Raw genomic sequence first — 18,765 nt, forward strand, 5'->3', positions numbered from 1 at the left:
TTAGTGGACAGCCGCCACTCGAAATCGCCTTCTATTTGCTTGCACGGGCCGACCCTTTCAATCAACCTAAGTGGGCTACACAGAGACAGGGAACCTGGAGGAGGTCCTCGAGCAACGGTGGACAAGGAAGCTTTTCGAAAATATTGTCTGAGCGAGCTGCGGGCGCCCGTGCAAAAGGCGACTCGATACGGGGCAGCTGAGTCTCCTCCGACGTCGTGAATTTTTGACCTGTAAAGCTACTTCCGTCGCCGTTGGAAACTTCCCAGGGCAAGATGCCGCCGGCTCAAGCGAGAAACGATCAATGGATTCGTCGGGCAGAGTAACGTAAATGGGGATACCTCAGCGGCGCGGAAAGAGTGGAAAAGGACGTTAAGTTTCGGAGCTGCGTTGGCTTGCACGGGAACGACGAATGATCTACTATCTGCTCAGGTTGCAGTTACAGTGGGATTGATGTTTTGACGAGTATATACGAACTATTTATTGTACGAGCGAGACAAGTTCAGATATATTCGTCAGAATATCATCCACTGTAAGGTCCACTGTAAGGTGACTGATTGTGAACTGACTATATGGCGTCGTTAAGTTTGTTTGAAATAACAAGAAGAATTTGTGGCACGTAAATACCAATAGAAGTCAGTAGAAACATTTATAAGATATATAAATCAATAGCTGAGTATGTTCTGCTACCTGGACACTAACGCTCAAGTTCTAATGTACCTCATAAAAAAATAGTACCATGAAAAAGTACATTCAGTTACTGAGATGTAATTTCAGTGTCAGGACATGCAATTTTTGATTGTCCAGTATTAACAAGAAAATTGAAGTTATTTGTTTCGGGGAAGAGAATAATACTATGGTCCACTTAAAATGCTATCTTCAAAGTACTCTATTCGAAGGAAACAATGATATCAGGCGGAGTGTCTCGTTTTATAGAGCCTGGGAGAAAATGTCCGGAAAATATCGTTTAGAGAAAGACAAGATCTACCTTCGTTTGCGAATGGTGACTGTGGGACTGTTTCCGCGCTTGATAAAGCTTCCCATTCTCATTCTAAAGGAACCCACTGTCCGACTATATTCACCTACTCTCGCAACCCCTCCCTGTGCCTGTGCGGAAATCCAAGCTGTTCAGGATACCGCAAATCAGCCGCAGAAGTTCTCACCTGATCAGCCTGAACTCGGTGAACGAGAAGAAATAATAGGAACAGCACATAAATAATAGGTACTGGGCATCGAAGAGATGTTCCTCTAAAAGACTCTACCAAGGGAAATCCACGGAATCGAAACGTTGCAGTTGCGTCTAACTGCAAATGCAGTTTCATGTCTCCGTTATGGTTGGAATTGTTCAGAACGTGTGGAATTAAATTCTTCGATAAATATCGAGGATATCGGATATTGACGATGCCTCTTGTGGTTATTTCATAAAGAAGCTGGTAATATACTATCTTTTGCGAGGATATTACTTAGAAATGATCTTATTTGGATCGCAAAATTGTCGTGAAGTAAGAAAAAGATGATATATTGAAAGATGCTTGGATAGAAATTAAAGGATGGCTAGTGGAGGAAGAAATATTTGTAAAAAGTGAAATGTATCGCGTGGTTTCTAATTGGTTCATTAACCAAGGAAGAAATGAACCGAATAGAGTCTCAGGATCATTAATTTACAGCTGTTCCAGATCTACCGGGTGTTCGATGGTTCATGAATGACGATTCCGCGTGCAGTCGGACCGAAATAAAGTTTGGCCAGTCTTTACGAGCACAAAATAGATTGTCCTCGTTATTGTAGGCGATGCATCTCCATTAACGATGACACATTTCCACGACATGGTGAAAAACGCGGCGTTCAAATGCAACGTTGTGTTCCCTTTCTAAGTGCGAGTTGCAAAAAGTAGGTCTCTGGCAGGGACATTGTCATTGAAAATATTATACGCAGCGAATGGAGAAAGAAAAAGCTCGAGCGCGACGGATTTGCAAGCGCGAATCCTTTGAGCGGGCAACAAAGAAGGGGGAAAGAAAGATGAAGCATGAGAAATAAAAGAGGAAAAAGATATATAATAGATCGAGTAAACAGTAGTTGGACTCTTTTCTCGCATCATCTTTTTCCCTCCAGTCGTATATCGTTCGACAAATTACCCGAGCGTACTTCCACTGATATTTATCGTTAAATAATGCTTTAACCTTTCACGTTTCCGCGCCACTGCTTCGAAAATATGTGCATCGACAAAAGACCATCCCCTCGACACGTGAATTCTTTGTCGGCGACAGATGATCGTACAGAACAATTCCTCAGTCAAATGTTGAAATTTCTACTGGGTTTCTTCTTTTTCTTTTAATAAAAACTGTGATAGAAGTTCTTGTTTTTAGTATCTTATACTTGCAAGAAACTAAATTATCTCGATTTTTATAGAATATAATCAAACTTCAAATCCTACCACTTCTAACATTTCGAAGTTGCGAAAATTTCGAATTTTCGACCTGCTGCGTATCATATTTCCAAACCCTTTCATTCCCGCGCAATATTTTCCAATACCCTCAAACCTGATACAGTCACAGCATGAACGTCCAATCAATCACGCGCAAAAATTCAAATTGGGAAGTCCAAAAATAGATTCGAAACAACGAGCCACTTCTTTCCAAATAGATATATGCCGTGTCATTGCTCTGAAAACACTTCCCGTTCCATCCTAAACGCAGATGAATTCACAACTACGGTATTGTCGCGTCCAAAGAGTTCTTTGTAACAGAAACTGTAGGAATTCGCACTTACATGATCACGAATGACTTAACCCTGAACCTGTTCGCGGCCCCGAAAGCGCTACTTCCCTTAGAAAATATACTCTAGGGTGTCCCACTTCTCTTCACTTTCATTTTTATAACTTACGAGGCGCGCGTAATCAGAGGCGTCGCGAAAGCATTCCCTTTATTAGTCTCGTTCCCCTCGACGTATTTGGATTTCGAGGTGACCCCAATAACCTACGTCATCTCGCCACTCACAAATATACGCCTAAAAATACACTCGAAACTGTAAGCCGCGATTTCGATCGATATCATTCAATTTCGTTTCGCCGTCATTAGTCTCTAAGGAGATGAACCCTCTCCTATAACAGACAGCCATCTCTAAATCCTGCTGGAGGAACCAAACGTCCTCGCGAAAACGAACAACGAAGGTAGAGGATATCGAGACTTTTCGCCGAAACGGTCGACCCATTTTTATCGCCAATACAGCGATGGCAAATAAATAAACCCGCCGCTCAATTCGTAGTCACCTGCGCAATAAATAACCCAGGCAACATAAATTCTTGTTACACTTAACTTTCATCCGTGTAATCTCCGCGACAGCAAATCCTGAAGGATTTCCCTATTCATTTTATTCAACTTTTCGACACTGTTCCGCCGATCGACCCACTAAAATCTATACTCAGAAAAGCAGCATCCCCAAAAATTCCTATTTCAACAGACTCCCAAACCATGACTCTACACTCACCCTACTTTTCCTCCAGTTCATTCATGAATCTACATCTACAACCAGCCGCTGTGTCACCCCCAGCAAACACTAACCATTTCGAATCAACTCGCTAACTCTGCTCCATATCCCCCAAATGAACAGGCACAAATGCGCGGATATATCAGCTGATTCCATCGTGCAGACTTCACCCCGCATCCAATGTACCCCTCGAGGGGTTGAACTCGATTCGCAACGAAGCATGCTGACCATTCGATACGTGGTTGAATTCGTCCCTATCAACATAACCATAAATCAAACATCTGGTAAGTTATTACCTGTCTTGCGGGGTGACAGGCAAGGGAAGATCTAGGTGGAGGTTCGCGCGCTCGGGATCGTCCCTGTCAGGCAGCGTATGCAGCCAGGAGTTTACGTTCCCGTAGCAGCTACGTCGGTGGCCGGGCCAGTGAGCGAGCGAGCGAGCGAGAGGAGAGGTCGAGTTGCGTGGTCGCGATGGTAGCGTCGGTGGAGGATACGGGGAGGATCCGAGAAGGGGTGTGGGAGCAGTAGTAGGGAGGTAGGTGAACGGTAGAACCAGAAGTGGTGGGGGTCGGCGGTGGTTGAAGAAGGGAATGACCCCGTGTACCGGGGTCAACCATTGCACTACCCTCTCTTTCCCTCTCTTTCTCTCCTGCCCTCTTTCCCCATCTCCCGTTCTTTCCCTCTCTCTCTCTCTCTTTCTCCCTCTCTTCCTCTTTCTCTTTCTTTCTCGCTCGCTCGCTCCTCCTCGCTGTCCCGTAGTCGTAGACGAACACTCATGCGCTTTGTTATCAGTGTATACCGACTGCATACTGCCAGGACCGAGGTACGTTACCACCTGCATACACCTACGCAGTCCGTGCACGTGCGTCTACATGTCTAGATGTTCGGCAAGACTTCGGGGACTGACGATATTTACGACTAGGTATGGGACAGAGATAAAAAAAGCATCAGGAATTGCTTCTCGTCATTACGCTGGCCAATACCTTCTTAACGTTCAGCCTGTTTCGTTCGCGGAAAAGGATCACTGCCATGGGATGCCTCGTTATAGGCATGTCTGTTTGCACATCGATTTTTCTGGGGAAAGCATAGACGAACGTAGCGGGAATTCCATCGACCGTGGTTTATTGTGGTCATATTCACCACCTCGCTCCGAATTAAATGAATAAAGACATTGATTTCGGTACCCGCCTCGGGAGGAATGAAATTCAGCGGCAGCGATTCGAGAGTTCATTGTGAGGTAGTTAGGAGTCTAATGATTATTTTTTGGAATTGGGGATGCCTGGATATTAATGGACCCTGACACGAGTACCTCGTTGGTAGTAGTTAGGAAATAATTTAGATCTTGGGATAGGGTAAAGTACTCCGCAAACCTAGTGAAATGTGGGTTAAGGATAATTCTAGTAGTCGGTACCTTGAGCAAGACCTGGCAAACTATTTGCTGAGTAGTATCGTCTTTATGATCGATTTTTGTAAATTTCAAAGTTAGTCAATTTCAAAGTAGAATCTTATATTTAAGGTGAACTAATAGAAAATATCGACCACTAGGTCGGAGTCGATTATTGGGCACTTTAATCTACACTCTACATAAATTTATCATCATCTCAATATTCTATAATTTTATAGCTATTAATATATACCTAGTAGTTGAAATATTCATCTTGACTACTATGTTGCAATTACTACAAATTCTTCAAGATTCTTTCCTTACACCATTTCTTTCAACTTTCCTCTTTTCACAGCCCATGCAAACAAAATCATATTAAAACCATTTGAAATAGTGTCGATTAAATTTAGCTGCTGACCTTACGGAAATATCACAGTAATCAAACTATTGAAAAGGGATACATTTATTAACCTAAATTGAGTCAAAATCCAACGAGGTACAGACTCAAGAAATAAACATCAATTACACAGTGTTTGAAAAACAGTTTTGTTTACTATTGACCGTAGCATTTGTGACGCAAAAACTTGCACCTTCGATACGCATATGTATCTACTCGGAAATGTACATGAGTGAGCGAGATCAATGAACCTCAAAGTCAACAGGACATGAACTCGAAAGCTGGAGGATTTGAAAGGATACATTAGGGAGTATCGGTGATGGTTAACGTTCGAACCAGCCTAACCCAGAAATAGCTTTTGAAGCAACTCTTCTCTCTTGGTCGTTTATACTGCTCGGTTAAATCGTTCAATACTGGAGCCGTACGACCTCGAATACAAAAGTCAGAATAAAGAGAAAATCCCAGATGCTTCGCTGGATAGCTAAACCCGTATAAATATGAGTAAATGAAATTCTTCTGTGAATGAAAAGAAAGGGAGAGATGTACAGGGAAGAACGTTTCATGGAATCGTAGTCAATGGATCTCTGTTTTGAATTTATAATTTAAGATGCTCAAAAATGTAAGAGTATCCAAGTAATTTAGAAAATCTTGAATAGGATAAAAGAATGGACGATCATTAAATAAAAATAGGGAAAGATTGATAATTGGTGCAAGAATTAGCTGGTACAGCTTTATCGGAAAAGTAATCGAAAGCTGGCGAACGAGTTCTGCCTGCTTATTAAAATAAAAGAAGACTAACTTAGTCGTACGATTGGATACCAATGAAATTATCACATCGACTCCTAACACTACCCCTAATCCAGCCTCTATCCCCCATCTTCAAATGGTTTTCCAATAAAAAGGACATCCTACCTAGCTTGTACGAACACTCGTTGTCCAAAATGTAATTTCCAACTTCGGTCATTTTAGTAATTGTCGCACGAGCATGCCCACGCGTAATTTAAAATTTCAAGGATAATCTAGACGATTCACATTATTAGATGAAAATTTTTACCATAGGTAGGGAATATGATTGTTGTTGATAGAGAAAATGGAACGAGAAATAAGAAACTGCACGTGACGAGCAAATTTACTTTACATTTCGTATCTTTTTCATTTGCTGGAAAGTGGGGACTCCTATCTGGATGTGTAATCTATTCACGTGAAAAGTGTTTTTCCAAGTAGAATTCATTCGCTGAGTCCAACAGAGGAGAATGAGTAGATAAGAATAAACGGAAGTTACAAAGCTGAGAGGAACATCGACAAAAAATTCCGAGCTGATAGTTTAAATGCACATCTTGCTTACGTATTAACGTGCGTACGAAAATTGATTTTCCACTAATCGCTCTCTGGTTTGAGGAGATTACTCAACGTTTGCAAACGTTATTTGTCGAAAAGGGATAGTAATAAAAACATTATTTTATCGAAATGTATTAACTTCGTTATTTCTCAAACAATTTTAATAGCAAATTTTAAGTTTAATTCGGCTACTGTTAAATCCTACTTTAGTTATTAATTTATTTCAAAATTCAATTTTAAAGTGATAAGTTGTACATTATGAACGAATAAATATTTGTTAATGAACTGCTAGTTCGTAACAAAGTTTTTGTAGTTTTAATACAATAATAAATCAAATTACGAAAGTGCAAATAACGGTGCCTTGCAAGCCATTCAGTACCCTTCATTAGATTCCCTTGTGCACCAAAAACAGTAATTTGATCCAATAATAGAACCAAATTAAAACGAAAAAATATACCTTTCTGCATTTTATATATAGAAACTGAAATAGGAGATTGCGAAATGCATGTCAAGAACCATTGCGAACACGACCCACAAAAAAGAGGAAAAGATATGAAAGTGTAGAAAATTGCTAATGGTGAGCGACTAAAACGCAGGTCGGACTCGAAACTTCCATTTGGCAAATAAGATCAAACAGCAAAATGTAGAATTAAATTCAAAAATACAAACAGGAAGAAGAAAAATTAAATTGTAAAGTACCATTTTGCATTTACCGATGCAAAATAAAAAACCGAGTTAAAATTTATAATTATTAGATTCTAAAATACCTAAGGAAAACGTTTAAAAAATATATAGTTTGCTGAATAAATATACGTACCTCAACGAAATTCGCAAATTAATTAATTAATTCTCTTCTGTTATCCTATTTAATATTCTACTTATACGTCTTGAACATTTTATTCCCACTACCACAACTTAAAATATTCCTGGCTTTTTATACATCCCGAGAGCCACTCACTCTCGTCAAACAGCTTATTCAAAAACAGGGAAGAAGTTTTAAATCTGACGAGAGCGTTGTGAAATATTCGAGTCGTTCCGAGGCGACCATCCCTGCACGTTGCTCTAACCTTACTTTATCGCTGGCTCTATGACTGTATTTCACCGTCTTCCAGAAGATTTCGTATAAACCGGCTTGGAAGAAAATTCTCTAATTAACGGGGGCAATATTAAACCAAAAACAATTTCCACCGTTTCCCACACAAATGCTCCGACGTTTAACGTACACATTATAAAACTTTAATCTAAGAAATCTGAACGCGTTCCAAATCACTTATTTAATTGTTAGTTGGTCATCAGTAGCGAGAGAAACAGTTTCCTTAGTACAGAGAGTTTTAAAATGTCTGCATAAACTTCTTAGAAAGTCAATTAGACCCTGTCTACATCAGGCCATTTTTACGACTCAACACAGCGGAATAATGTCTCTCAATAAAAATACGTCAAAGAAATACATAAGCGGTTATAATTTTCTATATTCTAAATTTATTTTTCCACTTGTACCATCGCTTCTAAAATACTCTGTACATGTATCATAATTCAAATTTCCCTCCAAAAGGAGAAGAAAAATGAAAAGAATATGCCCAAGTATTTGCATGTGCTAAATATAGACGAGTGTGTCAGAAACGAGGTAATTATGATTTCGTTCGCAGGAACGCAAGCTCCTCGTTTCGACAGTTGGAGCCGGCATCCTCGAATAAGTGAAAAGAAAAAAGGAAAATACCGAAGAAAGCTGTATAAAAAATCGGAGTAAAGGACTCACCCGTGACGCTGAGCAGCGACATGTTCGATGACGTTCGGCTGAATCGACTTAACGACGAGAGTTTCGCTTAATTGGCCGAGCGGCACTTGATGCGGCGCGTAGAGATCCGTAGGAAAGTGATGCAGCTATATAACGAGAGACACGCTGGATCGAAGGAGCACACTCGCGTATACGGCGTACAAGCCCCTTCCCGCACCGATATATTATTTTCTTTCGCACTGTGCGCCTGGTATCCACGTATATGACGTGCGAATGCGAGAGAGACACGCGTGTGTTCTTATACGTGCATATATATATATGTACTCGTATATATGTATGTATGCTGGTATATAATACGTACGTATATATGTATATGTAAATATTACAGAGAAAGAGAGTGTGTGTAAGAGAGAAAGAGAGATAGAGATACAGAGAAAGAGGTTGTAAGAGAGGGAGGAGAGATAGAGGCCGAGAGAGAGAGAGATAGACAGATAGAGAGAGAGAAACAGAGAGAAAAAGACATACAATATGTATATATGTGTCGCGATATGGCGCTACACGAATCGAAATTTCAGGGCAGGAGTAGGAATGCAACGGGCAGTCGATATCACGCTCCTCCCGTTCCTTCTATATGCCTTTGTTTCGTTTGTTTCGTTTGTTTCGTTTGTTTCGTTTGTTTCGCGGTCTGAGGTGAAGCTACGCGTGCCACAAGCGTGCCACAAGCGTGTCCTTTCTCGCAACTCGAGTCCTCCGTTCGCACCCGGCACGCGTGCACCGTCAACAACGAGAATACCTCCTCCCTTGTATCTAGGCGAGCCACTCGCGCGACGCTCTCTGTCCCTTTTACCTCTCACCAGCGGCGAAATTCGCGGGTACCTCGGCTCCTGGTACTGTCAACCCGAAACCAGCGCGCACCAATTCACGTTTCGCATACGGTACGCGCACTCCTCGGTCCGATACCACTGAAAAACTCGCGTAACTCCCGGTACCTCGTCCCTTGCGTATATGTACGTGTATGTATGTATCGCGGCGGGTTGCCTCGCACTTTTAGGGCACCGACGGGTGTCCTCCGCTCTGATCGCGAGCCGTGCCCGCGCGTAACCGGTCGCCGTACGCGATCGTCGTCACACAGCGAGGGGCTGTTGGTCACGCGCAAAGTCGTCGTGCTCCCCGCACGTTCTGCCGGCCAAGGCGGTTACTGTCCACGCTCTCGGTCACCGTCACTTCCTCCGCCGCTCCTGCGGCCACGCTCTCCTGCTCCTGTTCGCCGTCTACCTCCTCCTGTTGCTCCTCCACTTTCCGCTCGGTCGATGCTGCTCGCGTAACTGCCGTGTCGGTCGGTCCCCCTCGCGGCTTCTCGAACCCCGCGATTCGCGGCAACGAATTGTCAGCACGAGGGTGGCAGCGGTGATAACAGCAATAGTAAGGGAACGGCGGCGGCTTAGGGACGCAGCTGCTGCTCCTCTGCGAGCCGGTGGCCAGCACGGTGTCTGTGTCGGTGTTGTCATCTACCCGGCCGGTGGAACGAGGCAGCATCGCCGTGGCACCACGGGGTGCTTGTACGGACCGCTTTTCTGCACCGTAGGTTCGGCCGAGCGCCTCTCGCTTCAGGAGGAGCGCCCACCGTGCCACCTTTCTCGTTATTATCATAGTAGCAGGGGCTGCAGTGCATGCGCCGGCTCGCACGTATCCCGTGCTCGTCAAGGAACCGTACTCCAACGACGCCCGCCTGGTCTTCGTCGTCGCCGGGAGCCACCACCGGTTACGAGCATTTCACCGTGGTCCAGGGGCACCAGCCAGGAGAACGCGGGACGGCCACGGGGGGGAAAAAGCTCGCGACGGGAAGAGGAGGGGAAGGAGTGGACGCCGAGGAACCGCGCGGTCCAATGCGTACGTGCACCAGTGGAGCTTGCGAGGAACTGCTTAAGCAGGAGGTAAGAAGACAGAGGGGGACATAGATAGAGTGTTAGAAAAACAGAGAGCGTGAGAGAGATAGAGACCGACAGGCAAAGAGAGAGAGAGAGAGGGGGAGAGAGAGGGGAAGAGAGAGAGAGATAGAGAGATAGAGAGATAGAGAGAAACAGAGAGAAAGAGAAAGAGAGAGACAGAGAGAAACGGAGGGAAAAGGTTAGGATGAGTAAGGGTGCGAGGAGATACGGGGAAGGGGGGACGAGTAGCACGCACCACGAGAGAAATGAACGGGGAACGTCGCGAACGGGACGACCGAGTTCACCACTTCTCTATCTAGAACGCCGTGCTCGCACTGACCGCGACGTCGTCCCGTCGTTTGCACGTTGCGTATCTTTGGTCGTCGACGTTCCACGGTAAAGAGAAACGGGACTGCACCGTAGCCGCAGACGTGTGTGCGGTGCTCCGGGTGCACTACCACATTAGTGCGTTGAAACGTTGTTACGAACATACGCGGACTGCTCGACGTCGAGCACTGTGCGGACGGAGACGCCTCCGACACGCCGCCGCCATCTTGCTACGTCAAGCGGGTAGCATAGCGCCGGCGCTGTGCCACCGCCGAGGAGTCACGAGCGCCACCGGCTGCGCCCGATCGTTTCGGAGAGCTAGCACGGAATCAGCCACCCCTTTCGGTTGTCCTCGCGGAACTGCCGTGCATTTCGCTCCGATTGTTTCCTCATTTCTAATTCGACGTTCCTACCGACGATTACACGCTCGATTGATGCCCTTTTCGAATCACCCCTCCGACCTCGACCACCCTCTACCCACCTACTCTGGCTCGCCGTGATTTACGGAACCCCCGAATCGCTTTATGACTCCTTTTTCCCTGTATCAACGATGCAATACGCAGACGCGTTCTACACGCTGTTAATTATTGCGATAGGCATCGTGCCAGATAGAGTTTAAACGCCTTTCGCGTACAGGAATCCCCACGTGGAACATTACACGAGAAATTGATTAACCGAGGCACGCGCTCCAGCTTGGAATCTGTATCTTTAATGGGTTCGTTCCTTCGCTTTACGCTCGAGCAGCTCGTTTATTCTGGCGTTCTAATGCACCGACCAGTAGCCCCGATCCCATCCTCGTGCACAGGCTCGAAATTTGTGGAAAAGGTGTTCGAGCGGTTTCCCGTCGTGTTCCAATTAATTTCGCAGCATTATGGAACCTATCTAAGCCCCGTCGAGACTTGAGGAACGATTAGCTTCTCTCGTATTCCTATTAATCGAGTTTCTTACCATATTTTCTAGCTACCACGGTTAGGAGAAATATGTTAGTTCTTGTGTTAAGACTAAAGCTGCTTTATCTAACGTAGATTCCCCGTATAATTAATCGATACCGTTTTAAGCTCGAAATACAACGAACGCGCGCATTTTGGGTAGAAAATTGGTTCCTCGGGATGGCTGCACGTAAAACGTTCGCGTGAGAAGCGATCGTAATATCAAGTTGAACGAGTCCGGGGACACGCAATGCCTGGAATTTTCAGTTCTTGCGAATCGCATTCGAAATAGAGCGATACATCACTCGGTAGACTAATAATATTCTCGGTATCATCATAGGAAGAATTTTGATCGATATCTCTTCTTGAAACGGCTGTTTAAGTCACGTCCTAGTTTCTCATAAAACCTTAATCCTTAGTTATCTAGTATCTGTAGACGAAACGAGCAAATCCGCGATAACGAAGTTTCAGTAGCGGGGTCATTACTCCCTAGCCAACAGACGCATCAAATAGTGGCTTATACTACTGTGAATATGTTTCCCTTGCCGTATGGTAATACTACTTGTTCGTGCCGAGCTGCTATTGAAGCTGCCGCTCATACTATAGAATTATTGGAACCACATGTATATTACCTGGAACTACAAATAAAAGAATTTCAAGCATGTTGCGATGCCAGCAACAGGTTACGGACATAAAATAATGTATATGTGACATGTCGCATTGATTCAAATGGAGTGTATTATATGGCTCATTTTTGATGAATTAACTTTTTATGAGGAAAAATAAGGACAATGTGAACAGAATACAGAATAATTTAATACCCACAGTTAGAAATAGATTTCTATCTTACCGTTTTATCAATAATACATTTTTTTAACTTCGAAAAAATATGTGTACATCCTTTTTGCATCACATTATAAGAAACTGGTTTCAATTATAAATTAGGAGTGACTACATACACGGAGTACTGTCTTGTTCGTTTATTTTTCAGTTCTTGACTCCGTTCTATTCATAGTTCTTATAATTCTCTGTCTATAGACAATGACCAGCCAAGCGGATAAAGTTCCTATGTGAACTCGGTACATAAATACATTGCGAGCCATATAACAGGCTGGCTGGACCTCGCGGCCCGAGCCGAGGAAAGTATTTCTGAAAAGTAGTCGGTATACGGTCGAAGAAAAGCGGAACTTTTGTGGCTCGCTTTCAATGCGTCGTGTTGGTGGTCGCTTCACTCGTTTCAGGCATCACACGAAAACCATTTTACCCGGATCCTCTCTCAACTCCTGCCCCGACATCTGATCATTCGCCCACGTCTTCCATCCCTAAGTGCAAGAATGACGTAATACACAAACGTTCCCCTTGTGCCCCGACTGCCACTTGGAGATGTCTTATTTCTCTCTATTTTTATCCGAAACTATCCCCTTACGGCCGACGATACGCGTATCGCATTACGAGCATCGTTAAGAGTGATACCTACACTTTGATTAAACGTGAGTCGAAAGAATTACGATCGTTTTCACGAGATCATCTGATAACAGTGAATTATGGTATCCATGGTTCATCTGACAGAAAAATTTATTAATCTGCAATGGTAAGCGTGAAATTATTTGCACAGAGTGACCTTCTACTTTGTACCGAAAACTTGTGCACGATGTTATAACGAATCAGAGGCGAAAAGTTGCACGAAGAAAATGATTAATATTCGGAACATGTTCCAAGTGGTCTTCTGTAAGACTGAAACTCACGATAGAAACCGAGCTTCGTTCATTTTCTTCATCCAACTTGACGAAACTTTGCCAACGAAGTTTCTTCCACTGATTTCCCTGGGTTCCATTGTGATACGTTGCCTTTTCCGTAAATGGGGTATTCGTGTTGTTACGGCTTTATCTAGTAATTCGATTGTTAGTGGTTGTACACAATATTGCCCTGTGAATTGGGTACACTATATTAGAGAAATGGTGCTCGTATACGCATTCAGCGTATTTAGTAGTTTCAAATTAATGTAAAATAGAGTACAAGATTTTATAGGCGATGCACCGAAATCCTCGTAAATTCAAGGAAATATTGCAAAACATTCTCCTCATTTGAAAGCCAAAACTCGAACCGTATCTGTTACGATTAAGAATAAATGTCAACCCAGATGTACGTGATATTTGTATTGTACGTTTCACATGATAACGCAAATAAAACAAGAGTTATACGTAATCCAGGTTTTATTCAATTTAAATGGATTAGGATTTCAGTTCTACACAAACTTGATTTTATATAGTTTAGTTCTACGCTATCCTGTATAAACCACGTAGAATCTTTAATAAAACTTTCGAAAACTGTAAAACGAGTTTTATGTAATCGGATACGACAAACAATTGAAAAACTAGAAAGGGAATTGAAAAGATACGCGGTAGGGGATATTTTGACACTTACAAGTTCACTTTAACACACCTTAATATATTTATACGCCAGAATCCAATTCAACTTGTTTGAAAAAATAAACTACCAGGAGTCACTTTGGTCTATCTGGCCTACATCCAACCCACACAAATCCTCCCTGACACATACGGAATTGCTAACACAATCCCAGACACATACCACGGCACTAGGAGAGATCTAAAGTCGCTTAGATTTCGTCATAATTGAATCCTACCCTCTCTGTGTCGACTCTTTGCGACCTACTTAATCTCCCCATGAAATCTCCTATGAATATTTTAATGATTGACGTAATCTCTCCTAAAAGAACTTCATTAGCATTATCAATGCTCTCAGAAATCACCCTTTCTCGACTTCACTAATAGCAGAAATATAATATTCCATACCGATGAACTTAGCAAACAAGAATACAAAACCGTCAACCTTGAAGACACTAGACCAAGTTTCGAGAAACATGGTATCAGCAACATGATATCAAAGTATTCAGATACATGGAACCCAGGAGGAGGACACTTGAGATCATAGATACCTAATTGAACGACATCAACGATCGTTGGCGATATGAAATCAAGAGAATCCATTTCCAGGATTCTCGAGATCGTAGGTTACAGAGAGGTAGGCGTCAGGATGGAGGGAGCCTATTTCGAGAAGGCTGGAGGCTGTAGAATGTGTTCAAAGAACGTCGAGATGGAAAGAACTCATTTGAGAGACGCTATGACTAGTGCCATTTCATAAAACAGGGATCGCGATCGTGGGAGTTTAATCTGAAACCATCTAATATTGTAGGTGGCAATGCATAGGTTATCAAAATTACGAAAATTCATTTCAAGTAGACTAGAAATCACGATATTTCGATACGCAAACCTTTCAGATGTTTCATAGAATCTCAATGTATTCAGATGCATTACTTCGAGTTCCACATCGTCGAACATCTTACTTTGAAATTTTTCGATCTCTACAACTTCTATTGTGCTTTACTATATCAGACGTTGTCTGAATAAGACTCTCTGGAGCTTATTCTACTGAAATAAATATACTGGAATCATACATGCCTTATATTTTGCTAATATTAGTGGATAATCCTACCAATACAAATGAACAACAAGAAATGAGAGTATAATGTAGTATGATTAATATCGCATGTGTCTGACAGCGTAGTAAATTTCATTAATCATTTTTTCCACTCAATCGAGATAAGGACTGCGATATGTGTTAATATCTTCAATCGTATTGATTGGCTAAATGGCCAGTTTCGTTAATGTAGACACGATGGGAAGGACAATACCGAAATTCTATGTTACACGTCACCCATTAATTGTGGATGTGTCACATTCCATTACTATATTCCTAGATTCCTATCTGAATGAGAGACGCGGTCACGTCATGACGTCTATTCATCATTGATCGACGTTGAATTATCTCTATCCCTATAAGGACAATTTATTGCTACATGAAAATAAGACAATCGCTCCATTGAACAATGCAGATTACCTAAGGATATCTATAAAACAAAACAAAAATAAGTTGATATAGAAACTACTTCCTTTGTAGTAAATAAAATTACTTACAAAAGTATATGTACCATACTTACGAAATATTACACAAACGAATACGAATCACTGCTGCAACGTTGAATAAACGCAGGAAATCGACATACTAGTTGTTTCACGTATTCTATAGAAGCTCATAGATTTGTTGCATTTAATTCCAGTTAATTCCATAAACCCATTGCCGTATATGTTGTTAGCATTAGTCATGATTTTAGAACGAAACTTCGTATACGTTAATTACTGTGCTATACATAACTATCTTTAAGCTCGTTTGGCGAACAAGCCACGATTGCACTTGTATCTCACAATGGTGTACCATATCATACACGTGAACGTATCGGAATAGCGCGAAGTAACGAGATAACTTTGTAACAATAACGAAATACATTCGCCTGTTTCGGTATAACGCGATACCGAAAAGGTCGCACATATGAGGAAACTGTAGCCAGAAAATCGGATTCATTGAGCACGAGACAGAATTATATATTTCGCGTCGCATCAGATCGCTGCCATAGCTTATTACACTTCAAACACAACATACGCATGGCAACATGTCATTATCCCGGCACGTGGAAGGAATGCATAGAATCGCGTTGCATTAATAAACGTTGGTTAATTGAACCGATTAAGAATCCAGACACGAATTGTCCTGATTCGACAACAAAGTTTCGGGTGGAACAGGTAACAAATTAGCCGCGGTATAAATTACGATATATTATTGCTGTTCGTAGAACGAATTCGTGATCGTTATTCCGATTTGTAGAATGTTGGCAGCTCTATACTCTATATCCTTTGAGCGCGATTGATCCGCTTAAAAATGCATAAGATCGTTCAGAGCTCGATGTAGCGTGCACGTTGTTGGAAAAACAACACGAGAGTGATGTTGAACGTCAACAAATCTCGGCATTTCATCGATCGATGTGAATATTACGATTTAACGCACCGTGAACTGTTACTCGTTTTTGTGTTTTCGATTCGGACGCACGAAATATTACGTGCAGTGTAATTTCTGTTTATTGTTAAGACCAGAAGATTTTGACCGGCAATTAGGTAACCAATTTACGAGTGAAAGTGTTTCAGACTAGTTTTTAGCACATAGTATATGAAAAATTGATTATATTTTGGATTTTTCATTGTACACGGTCGTATAACTTTTTTCTGATGTTTCGTACAGATTACAGCATCGTAAATATTTTGTGTTCAGGTTGAGATTGCGTGCGAAGCAATGCTAGGAAAATAAAAACGACATAATACGAAGAAAACTAAAAAATAGACATACCTTTACTGTAGTTCCTTAGCTTTTAGAAAGGACATTGCTAGTATACTATATTTTACTGGATTCTATTACATTGAAAGTAATTATCAGTGATTACAAATTAACCACCATATCGTCGATAACATAGGAAGCAAATGTCGCATCGTAAACTACATTATCGACAAGATACCCTTAAAAAAAATACGTAATCTATTATTACAAAACAATGCAAAAATTCTTTCTTACATGACTTCACATATTTGAGTAATCCGTATTTTTCTTATCGCACCTATAAAATATCAGCCACATCGGCAGTCATTTCTTTCAAGCAGATAAAATCAAAACGACTTTTCATAATCCCTGATATCTCATTCGGATAACATGTCAGCTGCGTAAATCCACACTGTGACTAGAAAATAAAATTAAATAAACATAAAAAAACGAGGCTCTTTTTACGATGTATAAAATGTTTCGCGAAGCTATCAACAGATAGCTCCAAACGCAGTCTTCCTCTCTCAATGGAAGTTGGTGCTGTAGCGATTGGTCACGTGGTCAGGGGAGCCAGGCCAATCGGGATCGTCGCTGCGTACCACGTGATCGGAAAAATCGAAATGGTGGACGTATCGGGACGCAGGATCCCGAGAGGAGACGAAGGACGATAAACTGGGCAAGGGCCCGTCATCCGTGTCATCGGGATTATCAATTCGGGAACACGATTAACCGCGAATATCGGTGTGATTTGAAGGTGGACTGGCGACGGGGGAGCTGGCGCGGAACTATCGGTGACAGTAGATCTTGTTTACTGAAGTGTCAATCCGCCCGTATTGTACGTGTGTTCTCTAAGCGCGAGAAAACAGAGGGACAGTGTGTGTCGAGTGCGCGAGAGCTCGGAAGTCGCGCGCATCGTTTCCACGACGGTACGTTTTCGTAACGGTGCACGAAACAGAGGATAATATATCTCGAGCGAGGGATTCGGGGCGAAGAGAAGCAGGGAATGTGAACAGACGGCAGTGCGTTCGCAGTGAAATTCTAAGCCCGCGGAAGCATGTCCAAGTATGCGAGAGCCTTGGTGATCCGTGAGAATGTGTCACATCGAGCATCTTGTTGTCGGCGAAGAAGGTAATAGAAAGACAGTATCCCATACGCGTAGGCCTACATGTTTTCATTACATTCTTTGTCGATGATACGTAACGACCAGTGTCATGCCTGGACGAGAAATTCCTGATGACTTTAAGCCCGGTTTACTCTCTGTTGACGTTCACACTCGCAGATCGCTGCTGATTGGTGGTATGGTCCATGACCCGCCAATCGGCGTCAGAAGACGGTTTTCTTGCGAATGTCAGCCGTCAGGTCCGAGGCAATCGGTGTCTTGGGAACGTGTGTCGTTTTTCGCAATCCTTTGTGTACCCAGCGAATGATCGATGTGTTACAATTACCGTTCACTCGAGATTATTCCGAATATCGTTCTGTATTGTCTCTTTGCTTCATGACGCGATAAATACGGTATTCGTTAATAGAGAAAATTACCGGTAAAGATGAGGGAACGTTCGTGGATATTTTTAAATTCGATCATCGTATAGTAGACGTAAAGAAGTCAGAAAGATAAAGAAAGATAATTTTTCTTTGGGAAAAGGGTTGAATCATGGGGAAGATCAAGTACGTAATTATGTTTGTTTAACAGTATTTGACAAATGATTCATTTCTGCAGTTAAAATAAATAGCTGTTCTGTATCAGCGAATTTTTTAATCTAGAATATCGAACATATGATTTTGTTTACAGTAAAAATTTATTGCTTATTCATAAGCGAATAGATTGTATAATAAAAAGTATAACAGTGATGTTATTTCTATAACACAACAGTTGATGCTGACCACTGATGTGTCATGTATCTTTCTTTTTCAGATAAGATACTTCCTTAATGCACAAAAGTTTTATAATAGGTACGAGTGCAAATACATCTGTAATCTTTTGCAATAAATGTATTGAAATACTCAAGGGATGTCAGAATGTTTA

General features: G+C 42.2%; 2 protein-coding genes across 2 annotated transcripts in view; one reads left to right on the plus strand and one right to left on the minus strand.

Moving 5' to 3' along the window:
• Positions 1–8,839, minus strand: part of LOC143177354 (uncharacterized) — a 91,741-nt gene extending 82,902 nt beyond the window's left edge. Inside the window, exon 1 of the mRNA XM_076375229.1 lies at positions 8,357–8,839. Within this exon, the coding sequence (XP_076231344.1) occupies positions 8,357–8,378 (22 nt within the window). The 5' untranslated portion in view covers positions 8,379–8,839. The remainder of the gene's footprint in view (positions 1–8,356) is intronic.
• Positions 8,840–17,132: 8,293 nt separating this feature from the next.
• LOC143177355 (uncharacterized) lies at positions 17,133–18,684 on the plus strand. The gene is made up of 4 exons (XM_076375230.1): positions 17,133–17,143; positions 17,197–17,344; positions 17,386–17,870; positions 18,655–18,684. The coding sequence occupies exons 1-3, from the start codon at positions 17,133–17,135 to the stop codon at positions 17,680–17,682; spliced, it is 456 nt and encodes a 151-aa protein (XP_076231345.1). The 3' UTR covers positions 17,683–17,870; positions 18,655–18,684.
• Positions 18,685–18,765: the final 81 nt, after the last annotated feature.

Source organism: Calliopsis andreniformis, chromosome 3 (assembly GCF_051401765.1).
Source record: "Calliopsis andreniformis isolate RMS-2024a chromosome 3, iyCalAndr_principal, whole genome shotgun sequence".
Lineage (NCBI taxonomy): Eukaryota > Metazoa > Arthropoda > Insecta > Hymenoptera > Andrenidae > Calliopsis > Calliopsis andreniformis.